Genomic DNA, 15390 nt, shown 5'->3' on the forward strand with positions numbered 1-15390 from the left:
TCTTTAGAAAATTGTTCTTGGTTTTAAAAAACTCCTTCATAGAACCCTTTTGTGTAGTGGGATTGGCCAAAAGCTTTCGAAAATTAAATATCAATTTTTAGCTTTTTATAATAGTAAGAAATGGTGTACTTTTTCGGAACTAATAATAGCGGGTGCATTTCTTTCAAAATCTGCGGGATGGTCTAGCTAGATTTTTCATAAAATCACACCTTTGTAGGTAGAATTTTTCACCACCCTCTTTCCCTTACAATTAAATTCAGGAGTGTATTTATAATTTATTATTGCGACACGTTTTCCTACATCTTTTATCTTGCTATGATTGTTTTAAACTGTTTTTTACTAAACGTATCTTTATCTTTTGATAACAACCCAATCGGTTTTTGTGACATAATTATCAGCTCTTTTTAAGGGAAATTTTCAATGCATTTTCTTTTTAATTATAATATCTCCGATAAATTCAATTACGCTTCTTAAAAAGCTCACGAAACTTTCATGTTTCTAAAACTGTATAAAATTCGTGTTAAATTTACATAACGTTATCAACCAAATAATCACTGAAGTTCGAATTTAAAGATGTTAATGGCTTCAGTTCAGATAGCGTTAAATGCATTTTAAAATTTACAACTATTGCCGGCTATAAAAGAAAACAAAAACTTTTAAGCACCACAAGTATTTACATTTTTAAACTGAATCTAACAAAAAGTTAACATAGCTCTTTCTGATTAACAACCGCTAATGTCTTTTTTCTTTTTTCTATGCCACCTGCTCTCGTTAGGATCAAAACCCTTCCTATCATCGCCGAAAACTGCCCATTCAGGTGTTGGGGCCAAGTAATCTATGTCGGAAAATGTTTTCTTCCCGTTTGAATCTTCATACGCTTTGATCTGAAGTGAGACGTCAAAAAGTTAAAATGAAACATACCGAACATAACAACAAAATAACATTAAACATGTACCAAAAATAACATAACACAACACATCAAGAAAAAAAAACTATATTTTCTTCTTTTTTTATCTAAATAAAAACCCGAATTCTAATATTACGCTGTTCGAGCTTTACCTTAAACAAACCTATTCAATTCTTATACGTTAAAAATTATTGTGTGTTTTACCAAACAGCATTTATCTGAGAAAAACCGTTTAGCATCTTAGTTTATGTCACGAAATTAACATACCAGTTCATGATACTTCGGATAATCAATCCACGTGTGCCATTTGTTATTTATTTTAAACTAAACAAATCGATCAATAAAAATTAAACGAAAAAAAACAAAAAAAAAAAACAAGAATTAATGATTGCAAATTCTAAATAACAGAAAATAAATTCCAACCCTTTTATGGCATAGTAGGACACAGTTAGAATGTTCGTGTTCTGATGCTATCTCGTAATCAGGGAGAGATTGAGCTAAGGTTTTCACAAAACTTACGACCTAAAATAAAAAATATTAGAAATATATCTATATAGAATCAGAAAACACAAAAAAAATTAAGTCAATTTGAGAATCTTATATATAGAAATAAGTAAAGAATTTTACCTCTTCGTGCCACGGAATGTTGTCCATCGTCAAACTTGAAGCTTTTGACTCTCCGCAATATGTTACACCCTACATCAATCATAATGCAAGGATAGCATGAAATGTTACTTTTGTCAATATTTTGTAAAGCGTGACTGGATAACTAAAAACAAGCTTTTTTAACCAAAATTATTATTTTTGCTATTTATTTGCTTACTTTGACTTCAATAAAGCCTGGTTGACCAAGACTAACTAATTTTGCATAAGATTCTATTTCTTCAGTATTAAAAGCTTTGACAAGTGTTAATCTATACACTGTACGCTGACCCTAAAATGCAAAAAGTTTTCAGATGAGTTAACTTACCATAATGTAATGCTTATTCTAACAGCAAATTGTAAATAGACAAAAAAAACAGTAACCTTTTCAGATAAAGCAGATAAACTATCTAGAAAACGTTGCCAAAAATCCCTGAATAGAGGTCTGTCAATTTTTTTCAAACTCTCCTTTGTTGCAGCATCAACACTGACATAAAGTTGAGTGACAGGCTTCAACTGCCTGTAAGTAAAACATTTACAAGTAAGAAACTTTGAAAGCTTTAGAAATAATGATCACACATGATAAATAAAACATACTTAATAGCATCTGGAAATTGAGCATTAGTTACCAAAAAGGTGGAGATTTTCTTCTTGTGAAGAAGTTCTACTAACTTGTTAATTTCAGGGTACATGATTGGCTCTCCTAAAGAAAAAATAAGGAGAGACTCTCAAACAGAGAGTAATTTCAGCGAAACAAGACAAAAACCATGCTATCAGATGAGAATGAGTGAATTATGATAAATAAGGTGAAAAAAAAAAAAGTATAAAAAAATTGAAAACATTGAGTTGGATAAAAATACATTTTACACCACGAAATAACACATCATACATCTAATTAGATTACACACCCACTAAAGATAGAGCACAATGCTGTACATCCATAGCTTCTTGGAACCTATCTGGTTTTACGCCTGGGACCCCTGAAAATTTACATAAAATTTCAAATTTGCAAATAAAAGTAAACTTAAAAAAACAAAATTTTAATTTCTACTAACAAACTAATTGCTTCCACTTTATTACTATGACCACCAAAACAACAACAGTGTTTGTCATGGTACATCATGGTCACTATTTTGGCTGTCACTACCACAGCAATCCCTGTGTTAATCTCATACTGTCAACTTTGAATAGCCTCTCAAGTTAGTTTAAGTGTATTTTATTACTTGTAATTGAGTTTTTGCAGAAGATTTTATGCATATTTTTTTACTATTATTATTCTGACAAGAAGTCTTTCTTAGCTTTGTTTATTGTAAGAATTCTACATAATAAAATGGAAGCAGAACAGATCTATAAAGCTCATGATTATATGAAATTTGAAAAAGGAACAAAAATGAGATTCACATCAAGTTTAAATTTCATTTTGATGATATACAGCATCTGAGAATTCTTTTAAACACAACCAAACAAAAAAATAAGGAAAATATGGAAAATAAGCAGATAACTAACATCACCAAGTTAATATTTTGATCAGTTCTTATTTTTGATATTCAGTAAAATAAATTATTATAATTTTTTTTACACAATTAAAACAATTTACAAACCTTTAAACTGTTTAATCATTTTGTAGTGGTTTTCAAGGGCTTTTTCAATGATCATATTTGGTTCATCCATTGCCCATTTCCATTCAGTACCAACAGGGTTTGTATGATGCCTGTATATAAAAAAGACAACTAAAATAATATTATTATTATTGATTTATAGTAAAATATCCAAGTGATTTTTGTAGTTGATTCTTAACCGAGTTACAACATGAATTTTTAACAGTATATATTTTGGATTTTATGTAGATATATTGGAAAAAATAGTGATAAACTGGAAAAAACCTGACCTCCAACAAAAGACACATTTATTTGCACAAGCAAGACTTGGTGTAGTTTCCATACACCGATGACTCTCAATTCCATAAAATGTGTGTTTATAACAACCTCCTCGGCCTCTCATCATTGACTAAAATAAAAAGGGTTCAAATAAAATTCTTGCTTATAAAATTCTTTGTTACAATAATCTAAGATTTCTAGCAGGTAAAAGATAGTTGGAGGGTTCTTTGTAATTTAAACATTTTACAGAATGTCACAAAATATTTAAAAACCTTAGTCCATCGACAAATTTTTACTCCTGAGTGGGTTCCAATAATCTTGTATCCTAATCATTAAGAAAATGTTTTTACAAAGATAAAAACCTTCAATCAACAAAAACAGAACTCTTTAAACTATGATTTGAACCTTGTTTTTCCAGTGATTTCTTTAACAAAGGTGTAACCATTTCACGATTTGCTGGTGCATTTTTTTCTCCTAGAAACAATAGAACCGCATAATTCCAATTCAAAATCCACCAACTTTTAACAACACATTTATAAAAACAGCTAAAAGCCTCAAACCATAAATATACTCACATTTAATTTATAAATAATAAATAGTTATTAAAATTACTTTAGCATGGAGAGAAAAATAAATTATTACAGAATGTTTACCTTTAATTAAGAGAGAAAAAAAAAAAAAAAAAAAAAAAAAATTTTTTTAGCTGTTTTTAAAAATATTTTGCAAAAATCCAAGTTAACAGTATGACTGCTAAAATTTAGTTTAAATTTAAATAGGTTAATAACTCTGTATTAAATGGAATTTATTTTTTTAAAAACTTACCCACAAACGACTCGTCGTATTCATTCTAAATAAAAAAAAAAAAGAAAAAAAACTTAAGAAAAAAAAAAAAACCCTCACAAAAGTGAAGAATAGTTGTACGACTATTTTGAAGGATCATTTATTAGAGATAAAATTAAATCAAAGGTTGTGTTAAATTTAGCGTTAGAATATTTATAATTTGCCAAAACAAATAAATTTTTCTCTTCAATTCAACTTCTCAACAGAAGACAATTTAATTTCAAAGTTAAAATTGAAATTTATTCTATTTTTATTATAACTTGATTGTCTTTAAAAACAGAATTTATATTTTAGAAACAGAGATTAATTTATTTTTTATATTGTTAGTGACAAACATTCAAGCAATTAATTTTGTTGGCATTCATCACTAACATAATGGGGCTTTTTATGGAGATTTTCTAAATTTTATATGAATTCAGATCATTTATTAGTAATAATATTTACTATTGCATTGATGTTTTTGAATTTAAATATATAGTATTATTTTTATGATGAAATTATTTTGTTTTGTAATAATTCTTTTTGTAATAAATTAAGTTTAAATCATTAGCAGTGTTAGTAACAAAATTATTTAATATTTATTTTTAAAAATAACCTCTGAAAAAAAGGACAGTGCTCCTACCAACTTCTAAACTGGTTGGCAGCAAATATTTTAATCCACTAAGTTTTCAAAATTTTCTTAAAAATGTTTATCCTAAACCATGATTGATTCTTTAATTTTTGGATACTTTTAAAATGAAACATTTTTTTTTTTTTTTTTTTTGTTAGTGAGGATTGGCTTGTAGCTTTTTTTTCCGTTAATATTGGAAGTTTTGAAAAGCTCGCGAGAAAATTAATAAAGTAATTAATCATTAATTAATCAATCATTTTGTCAGTACTAACAACAGTTAACCCAAATTAATTGAGTCAGATTGAAACTTGAAGCAAATATTTCATCTATTAAATTCCAAATTATTTGTTTAATTTATTTGTACTTTAAATATAGAATAAATTGTTTGAATTAATTACAACAAAAATCATATATAATAAGAGAAAAAAAAAGTCATCTATTTTTAATTGAAATTTTAAAGAAAAGATTGAAATTTTCTCTATAATTTACACTTCACAAAACATAATAAACATAATTAAAACAACTAATTATATATTTATCATATATTTATTATTTATTTATTTGAAATTTAAGCATATTCATGCCTGTCCCATTTGTGTGTTTTACATATCTCATGTATGATATATGATATATAATCCTATATGACTTGTATATTTTGGTTATTGAGGTTAGCAATATTCATCAACAACATAACTTCTGAAATTTGAAAGTTGTTTCCAAATTCCAAATTTAAAAAAATCTATACCCAGATATAATATATTATTAGAGTAAATATACCAACATAGGGCAACAAAGAGTCAGAGGGGTTAGAATTGAAAAAAACTTAAACATTTTTCAAGTTTTGTAAAATTTATTTTTTATTATGAAGATATGCAATAATAACTCAGAATATTATTTAGCGCACTAAATAATAATATTTAGTTGCACTGAATGTTGCAATAATAATTAGTGCACTAAATATTATTCTGAGTTACTGTTTTTTTTGTTGTTTTTTTTTTGCAGCTATTATCAAACAAATAGATGAATTTCTTAAAACATGTGCATATTCATTTAGATAAAATGATTTCTTTTAGCATGTAAACTCCAATTTGAAAACTAATTTATTAATTTTAGATTTAAAAAAGAACCTCAAATTTGATAACAGAAATGTGAAATTTGAAAGTTTTCACTTATCCCTATGAAAATATCATCCCATTGGATGACCATTAGATTACATTCCTGTCATAATATTTAAAAGTAATTAAGCAATCAACATATATGTATAAATTAACATAATCTGCATAAGTTCACTTAAAAGAAACCTGAGTTTACTTGAGTTTGGTTACTCATAACTTTTCCAATATCTTCAACATCAATCACTCCACTTGTACCGCCGGTTGATTTGCATCCACCACTACTACTGTTTGTCTCTTCTTCACTTTCACTTTCATATTTTTTCTATGAGAAATAAAAATTTCATAATTTTTATTAAAAATACTTTATTATTTCCATACCTTTTATAGGTTATTTTTTGCCACAGGTTATCAATTTTTTAGGAAAGTAATTATTTCTTTGCAGAAGATTTAGAGTTTTTTTCTTTCTCATTTGGTTAATTGTCTTTGATTAATTGACTGGTTTGTTTGATTGATTATTAACACTTTATTATTTGGTCGAATGTTATTGCTGATATACCTTTTTTCACTAATAACTGCTAAAATATTTGAACTTCAACAGGTATAATTTGGAGGCTTTGAAATGTTACTAAAATCAGCTTTTTTTCTTTTTCCATTTGTCACTGAATACATTTTTAAAATGTTAAAACAATTCAGGGGGTTTGAAGAATTTGTTAAACTTGTCAGAGCTGACTGACAAGTCATTTCACATTGAATTTAGCCAACTTTCATATTTCAACTGGAAATAACATATTTTTAGCAATAAACTTTTTTAATGGATTTCAATCAAAATTATTTAGTTCTACAAGTAAATGTGGTGTGTTTAATGTGAGAGGCTCTGAAATCTTAGTTTTAAATTGTCTTTTAATGATTTTTTTTTTTTTATCAAAAAAAAAAAAAAAATTAAGGTTGAAATCTGAAATTATAATTTTATCTGAAAATTATAGCAATGACATAAACAAACACACCTCTTCCATATTGTTGGACGTTGACTCACCACTTAAGCTCACATTTAGTTTCTCACTTTTAGCTTTTAGGTTATTTTGTTGATATTCAAGAACTAATGCTTTCATCCAATTTTTAAAATCTTCACTGTTTGTTCCTGAGAAAAAACATATATATATATGTATTAGAGATGAACAAAACAACAACACTTTATTAAGGAACTCAATACAAAAAAAACTGTAAAATAAAATTTAAGCAGCTGTTTAGCCTAAGGAGCCACTCAATGAAGATTTAATTTAATTTTACAGCCACAAGAAAAGAAAATTTTCAGATTTTTAAAGTTTAAAACTAAATTTTTGTTTTAAAATTATATTTTTGTTAAAACCTAATTATATTTTTGTTAAGGTGGGTGTGGCCACGATGCTGAAATCTGGCCAGTTGTAAGTTATAATGGGGCAGATGTAAAAAACAAATATAACCAAACATATCCAGTTCCCGTTGTCCAAAACACATCTGATTTGGCACTGCAGATTTATAGCAAAATTATTTTTATAGCATCACAATATAATAGCATTGGAGCAAGAGTTACAGGGTTTTTGTGACCACCCCAGGATGGCTTTTACCATATTATAATTAATGCTGATGATTTAAGCTTTTTAGAAATCAGTGACTCTCCTTCAAATATGTCAACCACAAAATTAAATTTAAAAAAGCTCTCCCTCCTGTCTAAAATATTTTTAATTTTTTTTTATTTTTAAAAACCATTATTATTTTTACCACTATTACATACCATTATCATTTTTACCATTATTACATACCACTTTTATTTTAAAGAATAAAAAAAACTTGAAAAAAATAATTCCCAAAAAAACCTTTTCCTTTTCTTGACACATTTTCATCGCCAAGTCCCAGCGGAAAAACTTTATCTGCAGAAAGTTTATGCAACCATTTGTCCAAATTACTGGCAACCTAATATTAAACATGCAATATAAGGTTCTTTTGAACATTTTGTTACATAATTATTGTGTGAAGTTTGAAAACCATTGCACCAATTCTTTACTCTGCATTATATATTACTTTTTTGAAACATCAAAAATAAAAAGCAAAAAACTTTAACTTCAAAAAACTCTTTTAAAAAACTCAATTAAAAAATTTTTTCAAAATAATTAAAATTTTTTTTGTTGAAGCACCTAAATACTTATAACTGTCATTCTAAGAGATTTTAAAAAGCCCTAAATACAAACTTGTACTGTTTTTTTGACAAAAAGTTTTTAACTTTTTCCATTTAGATAACAAAAAACAATTTTGCTATTTAAAAAAAGCTTGCAAAACCCCCTGCATATACTTACAGTATTATAATGCTCTTCATAAATAGAATTGCCAAGGCCAAACACTGTGTATCGCAATCCTTTAAGCAAATTTTTCTGAACACGAAAATCATCACTAGCTTCCTGTAAGTAAGTGCAAAACCATTTTGCACTTTCTGGAGGTTCACCATCCATATATGTTGAAATGATGAAAATACAAACTGAACTACCATCTGCCTAAAAAAATTTTTTAAATAAAATGAAAACAAACAAACTTAAAAAAGCTATATATATATATATATATATATATATATATATATATATATATATATATATATATATATATATATATATATATATATACACACAGTAAATTCACTTTTTTTAGTTTTAAATTTACTAAAATAATATTTTAGACCATGGAAAGTTATCTAGCTTCCATAGATAATTGGATTTCTTGTAGGATGATTGCTGTAGGATGATTTCTCAACTTACTGTACAATTATTTTAACCAAGTCTTACTATTCATACTGTAGCTAAACGCAATTTTAACAGAATGGAAAGATTTTAATTAACAATTACTGTTTAGCAGACATCTACTATCACTGTAACTGTACCAATTACAGTAAAAAAATAAAATAAATAAAAGACTCAAAGTATAATAATTTGTTGAAGCATTTTAAAGTGAAAACTTAATAAGATACAAACAAAAAACCTCTTCGATAAGAACTTCTTCAGGTTCACAATCTTTCATGTTTATTAAAGAGACTTTGAGACCATTACTTTCTGCATATTCTTTAAAAACTTCACTGAAATACTAAAACAAGAAGCAAATATCAAATGTGTAAAAATCAGAAATATAAGTATCATAATATATCATAAATAATCATACTGTGGATTACTTTACCAAATAACATAAAAACTTAAACAACTTTTGTAATTTTTTTGCATTTAACATAGTATTCTAGATAAGCCATATATTATGTTGGGTTACTTAATTCCCTAACATTTACATACAAAGAAATTTATTACGCCTTCATCAAATTTTCTGAAAATTACAGTGAAATAGAATTGTTTAAAAATAATGCCTTGAATACTTAGCTAAAGAATACAAAATTTTACAACTGTTTTCTTTTTGCTTAAAAAAGAAGTCTCCCAAGATTGTCAAAGAAATCTACATTTTCACTTTTAGAAGCAAAACACCAAAAAAATCTGAAGCTTTTGATTTTAAGATCAGATTACAAAATATTTTCTCAACAGGTCTCATAAGTGGAACTTTGTTTTTAGGATCCTTTGTAAAATCCTGAAAAGTTAAATGACTTTTTTTATTCTCAAGATTTCCTAATTCTGATTATTAGAAAATTTTGAAAGTCACATATTGAAATTATTAGATATGGAAAAATTATTAGATATGGAAATTATTAGAATGGCTTGGATTTAAAACTGTATTCTAAACAGGAGCATTTTTTCAATTGACAGTAAAATAAACCTAATGACCAAACAGTGAACATGTAAAATTGAATTAAAGGTATCGCAATAAAGAATGAGTTGTATGCATACTAAAATGCTTTAGTAAAAGGGATCAATAATACAAATAATGAGATTTTTGGAACTCAAGTGTACCTTAGGTTAACTAGAATGACTAATAACACATTGTTGACAGGTAACGTAATATAACGTGTGTCACTTCCATACAATTTACTGAATTTTTTAAATCAGCAATCATAAAGTATGTATTTCAATCAGAAATCATAAAGTAAGTTCTTGATTTGTTGCAATTTCACTTAATATCTGAATTCCAGCCAATTTTACAAAAAACTGCCCACTTCAAGCATTCATCTGCGCCTTATACACCCATATACATTATGTTAAGCTCTCAAAAATTTTAATCAAACTCAGAATGATTCAAAAATATATCTATAATTGTTCTAGATTTTACTGTGAATTGTTTTTAATTGTTCCTAACTAAACCCTAAACTTTTAAGTGAGTAAATGTTACACAATATTTCCTAAAGCAATAATTAAAAAAAAAAAAAAATTCACAAACCTTTGCATTTCCAGTTTGAGTTCCATAAAACACTTTAAAAGGAATATTCTGTGTTTCAGCACTTTCCTTTATTAACTGAAGATAATTAAACTACTTTGAAATTAGTTAACAAAAATATATATATATTTTTGTCTTTCAAAAACATAGTTAATAAAAGTTAAGAGAAGAATTTACAATTCATGCATCTGTTTCTTTTAATAACAACCACAAGGGAAAAAATCAAAGTTTCACAAAGTTTGTGGCTTCAAATAACTTTTAAAGAGCTTATTGCTTAAAAGTTTTAATAGAAATAAAAATACTCTGCTATTATTTCCTCTATGGTCTTTATGTTTTCATCTACCTTTTAATAATGTAAATTAATAAAATTTTCTTGTGTAGGAAAATAAAATTGAAAGCCTACTTGAAATCTATCTCTGTTATAATAAACAAAAAGCCATGTCATCAAAGTGGATCCAAGAACAAATGCTATTAAAGGGAATTTTGCATAACTCCACCAAACTACAAAATCATATTGCCATGTATCAGTAGCATAAGCATTTTCTCCAAGCCCTAAAAAAAATATGTTGTGAAATTTTATCTGTGTACTGTAATAGAAAAGAAGATTGCTACATGAATAATATATATATATATATATATATATATATATATATATATATATATATATATATATATATATATATATATATATATATATATATATATATATATATATATATATATATATATATATATATATATATATATATATATATATATATATATATATATATATATATTAGGGTGGTGCTCAAAAAACTTTTTCAAAGTAAATTGATGGGACAACCTCTATTTTTGTTCCTTTTAGCATAACAAACTTATGTGCAAAATTTGAGAAGGATATTTCATCATTAAGGGGTGCCACACGGGGTTGAAAGTTTCACTAAGGTTGACGCTAATGGCTGTAAGCACTTTAAAAAATTTTTTCTACATAAACTATTTTAATTTAAAAGTTTTTAAATAACAAAGTATTGAACATTGAAAACCATGAAAAAATAACTATAATTTCAATATCATTTTAGTTTTTCATTTTGTTTTGAATGGAAAAATGACTATTTAGTCCTGTTTAACAACAGTGGATTTCTTGGCATCTGGAAACTGTTTTCGATGCTCAGACACAACATGGAGAAGTGCTTGCTTTTGTCCTTCATCTTTTGTTAGAATTTGGTTAAAGTCTTGGATAAGAGCAACTCCTCTCTCTGCTCTGTCATTCACAACGCTCAAACCGGCTACAAAATGCTTAGCTGCAATAAAAACTTGGTCCTCGTTCCACAAAGATGAATCCAATTCGAGCCAAGAAGTTGAGATGCCCAGTATAACAAAAAACCTCATGGTGTTCGAGTTAATGAAATCAGCAAGCTCTGATGATGAAATGTTGTTTTCACGTAGTTGAACACGTTTTGCAGGAATTCCATTTCCAGTTTTTGTTTTCATTGCATTTACCATCTCGTATTTTGTAGCTGCATCAACACGATCATCAAAAAAACTAAAGGCAATCAGTTCCTCACTGAGGTACCACATATGACAAGACAATGCCTTTATCGCTACATTTGCAACATTTAAATTTATTGTCCTGAATTGTGTGAGTCGTTTAAGGCACATGAGATCATTCAGTGGAGCTTGAACGGACAGCGAAGCAGTAAACCATGAGTTGAGATAGACAAAGCAGACAAAAATATTCAAGAAACGTGATAAATTTATTTCACGCTTTGTCATGCGAAACTGGGATCTGAAGAGAAAAATTTTGATTGAATAAATAGCCATGGCCATCCATCTGGCCCGATGCATAGCCCCAGGAGCCATAAAATGAACCCCGCAAGGAGGAATATGACCCAGGTAGATCAAAGACAGTTCTAAAAGTTCCCTATAATCATCACGAGGCTGGTTCTCTGTCAGCAAGCAGTTTTGAATGAAATCAATAGCTTCTTTCATCATTTCTCTGTTGCTGTTAAAAACTAAAGCTGTTTCAGGATCTGATATACCGTCTTCATATCTGTCACGAACGATTGATAGCCATGCTGTTTGAAACCTTTTAAACATCAAAATGTCTGGTCCAGTAGATGGTCCAGCTAATGAGTTAAACACATCTCCAAAAACAACTTCAAAAATATGGTGCCGACTTGCAAGATGGAGCAGCTCTTTATTCATCTTTTGTTCAATAAGAACTGCTGCACCAGAGCGAATCCCAGAATTACTGGCTGTAGTGTCAAAAGACATGGCTTTTATATTCTCTGCAAGATTCCAGTCGTCGATTGCTGTTACAACTGCATTTGCCATTGCCTCTCCAGTGCCATTTGGGAGCTTAGGCACATTCAATAGACGTTCTACACCTTGACCTGAAACAAGAATAGGCAAGCGATCTATTTTTTCATGTTTTCCTGATATATCAGGGAGTAACTTGCCGTCCCAATGCACTACGAGTGGAACATCCCTAATATTTTCACCAAAACTTTCCTTCAATTTCAAAATTGTTTTGTATCTATGTTTCATTCTATTGCGTCGAATTGACCAGCGATTCAGAGCTAGTTCACTTAGTTCACAAATTTAACTATTTGAATGTAACAAATTTCTAAAAATGCTATGAAGTAAAATTTCTGTTTTTTTTATCTGTATTTGGAAATTTATAAATATTTTTCATATACAGAACATTAATTAGTTGATAAATTTAACAACTGGTCAGATTCTCAAAAAAAACATAAAGAGTAAACCTCATTGAAAAGACATCTGGTTGTGTTCAAAATGGATTTACAGATAAAAAAATTTATTTAAAGATTTCAATAATATTCAACAACACATTAATTTACACGGCTATCTTTTCTATCGCGTACATGTGGTTTTATCAGTTGGCATGTGGCACCCTTTAATGAAAGAATATTTTTATGAAATTTTGCACATGAGTTCATGAGATCAATAGGAACAGGACTAGAGGTTGTCCCAGACAAAATCTGAACATTTAATTTTTGACTACCACCCTAATATATATATATATATATATATATATATATATATATATATATATATATATATATATATATATATATATATATATATATATATATATATATATATATATATATATAGATATATATATATATAACAGATATAGCAACAGTCTTTGTATTATTTAAGAATAGAAGGCCCAGGTACCAGGTAATTGGTTAAGGAATCAGGGTCACAAGCTTGAGCTTACTGTGGTACATACATGTATATACTTAAATGCACAAATAAACTTTTCAGTTTTAAACAGATTTTATGAAATTTTTACCTTCTCCTTGTGAAAAGCAGCATGAAAACATCAGCATAAGGCTTACGATGCCAAAAGCCTTGAAAATCATCTTATCTACTGATCTTTCTGCTATAATTATTAAAATAAAAAAAACAATAGCACAACAACAAATGAAACAACTTTTTTTGAAAGAAAAACTTTTTTTTAAAAAACCAATTTAACTTATTAGATAACTAAATTCTTAATAAATAAGTAATTATAAATAATAAATTTAGCTAAATTCTTGATTAAACATGAGATTCAAATTATTCAGATTTTACCTTAAAATACAAATATATTTCAGATTTTGCATCAATACAAATTAGTTACAGATTTTTTTTTTTTTTTTATCATCAATTTAAACTAATGTATAAAAGTCTTGCATATATTTTGAAAATTTTTTTATTTAACATTTAAGAAGAATAATTTCAAAGTATGCTTAAGTTTTATTTTAACTATTTTTTCTTTTTTAATTTTCTGATAACTCGGGTAGTTAAAAAGATTCATTCTGTTTGCTTACGATTCATTTTATCACTTTTTAGTTTTGTACTAGTAAAACCACTTTACCTTCATCTAAACTTATCAATTAATACATTTTATCATTCTTCAATGTAAGACAACACATGCATATAGTATATGAATGACTTGATTATCTACACGTTATCTTTTTTAAAAAAGTTCTCACAAATTACTGTAATCCTTTCTCTTTTTTTTTTTCCTTCATCGTTTTGTATTATTTTATTATTATAATTATTTTGCTCTTGCAAAAATGAGGGAATAGAAAATTATGACTAATTAGATGCATGAACCGCGTTGACATGGACCACGAGAACGAATTTTGTCCTATTAAAGAAGAAGCCAAATAGGGTTGGGTTTTTTTTTAAAAAAATTAATCGTAAACATTAGCGCATTGAGTAAGAAAGTTTTAAGAGAGGTTTGTATTTTTTAATTTTTCTTAACTCTTAATGATACAATATTCTAGAGTTCTCAGGCAGAATTTTTATTACTTAGGTAAAGCCCTCTCCTTTAAAAAAAAAATAAAGAGCGAATATTGATGCTGCTTAACAAAGTGACTTGATTAAGTGAATAAGTCCGTTAAAGTTTATTAGTGTAAATCCGGGTTAAATGAATCATGGCGTTTTTAAAGACTTGACTCACAATTGAACAATTGAAAAATTAACTCACAATTGAACAAAAAGATCAAATTAAAAAAATTTATAGATTTTTAGAATTCTAACTTTTACGATTTTTAGAATTCTAACTATAAGTAGAAGTAAAAAAATAATTTCATTTAATTTCTATTTTTTCAGGAAAAATTTTTTTTATTTTGAGTTTTCATCTTAAGAAAAGAAACTTTTTTAAGACAAAAAAACACATTTAGTAGTCTTTTCTGCATAGTAAAATTTCAATTCTTGTAATATAGTTTGTTTTTCACGGATGATACAGTATAAATAAAAAAATTAAAAATTGAAAATGTCTTGCTTTTTCTGGTTAATTGAGTCATTTATATAACCGTTTATTAAGTTAGAATTTGTTAGAGTGCGGTGCTTCTGATTCCATATTTGTCAGTAATGCACCTATGATCAAATAAGTATTGCACTTGATAATCAAATAGTGCAAACAAGAGTTCTTTTTTTTTTTTTAAAAAAAAAAAATCTCAAAAAGCAAACTCAAGCTGCACAGAAAAAGAGGTGATTGATGCGTTAAATGGCGCAAAAAAAAAAAAACAGAACGTGAGTAAATGGGGTAAATAAAAACAACAT

At 27.3% G+C, this 15390-nt stretch overlaps 1 protein-coding gene across 4 annotated transcripts; it reads right to left on the reverse strand.

The window, feature by feature from the left end:
- Positions 1 to 654: 654 nt before the first annotated feature.
- On the reverse strand, positions 655 to 14475 carry LOC145185040 (S-adenosyl-L-methionine-dependent tRNA 4-demethylwyosine synthase TYW1-like). Of its 4 annotated transcripts, none has more exons than XM_090093855.1 (22): positions 14195 to 14475; positions 13628 to 13717; positions 10727 to 10875; positions 10327 to 10401; positions 8995 to 9096; positions 8322 to 8516; positions 7845 to 7941; positions 6996 to 7129; positions 6188 to 6313; positions 4249 to 4273; positions 3832 to 3900; positions 3699 to 3751; positions 3438 to 3556; positions 3151 to 3260; positions 2458 to 2529; positions 2147 to 2252; positions 1934 to 2069; positions 1731 to 1841; positions 1535 to 1603; positions 1331 to 1429; positions 1175 to 1231; positions 655 to 884 (listed from the first exon to the last, which is right to left on the reverse strand). In XM_090093855.1, the coding sequence occupies exons 2-22, from the start codon at positions 13695 to 13697 to the stop codon at positions 723 to 725; spliced, it is 2136 nt and encodes a 711-aa protein (XP_089949981.1). In that variant the 5' UTR covers positions 13698 to 13717; positions 14195 to 14475; the 3' UTR covers positions 655 to 722. The 4 variants fall into 4 exon arrangements, with proteins under 4 accessions (XP_089949981.1, XP_089949980.1, XP_089949979.1 ...); XM_090093854.1 differs by having other exon boundaries at positions 14313 to 14464; XM_090093853.1 differs by lacking the exon at positions 14195 to 14475 and having other exon boundaries at positions 13628 to 13775.
- Between the last annotated feature and the right edge of the window lie 915 nt (positions 14476 to 15390).

This window comes from Hydra viridissima, unplaced genomic scaffold (assembly GCF_058129835.1).
Source record: "Hydra viridissima isolate aposymbiotic clone 2 unplaced genomic scaffold, HvirCarnegie_v1 scaffold_7, whole genome shotgun sequence".
Taxonomy (NCBI): domain Eukaryota; kingdom Metazoa; phylum Cnidaria; class Hydrozoa; order Anthoathecata; family Hydridae; genus Hydra; species Hydra viridissima.

Coding starts and splice junctions, on each gene's coding strand:
- LOC145185040 (XM_090093855.1), bottom strand. CDS start 13,697: ATGATTTTCAAGGCTTTTGGCATCGTAAGCCTTATGCTGATGTTTTCA. Junction 4,274..6,187: donor TTATGAGTAACCAAACTCAA/GTAAACTCAGGT, acceptor TTTTTTATTTAG/AATGAATACGACGAGTCGTT. Junction 2,530..3,150: donor AATGATTAAACAGTTTAAAG/GTTTGTAAATTG, acceptor GTAAATTTTCAG/GGGTCCCAGGCGTAAAACCA.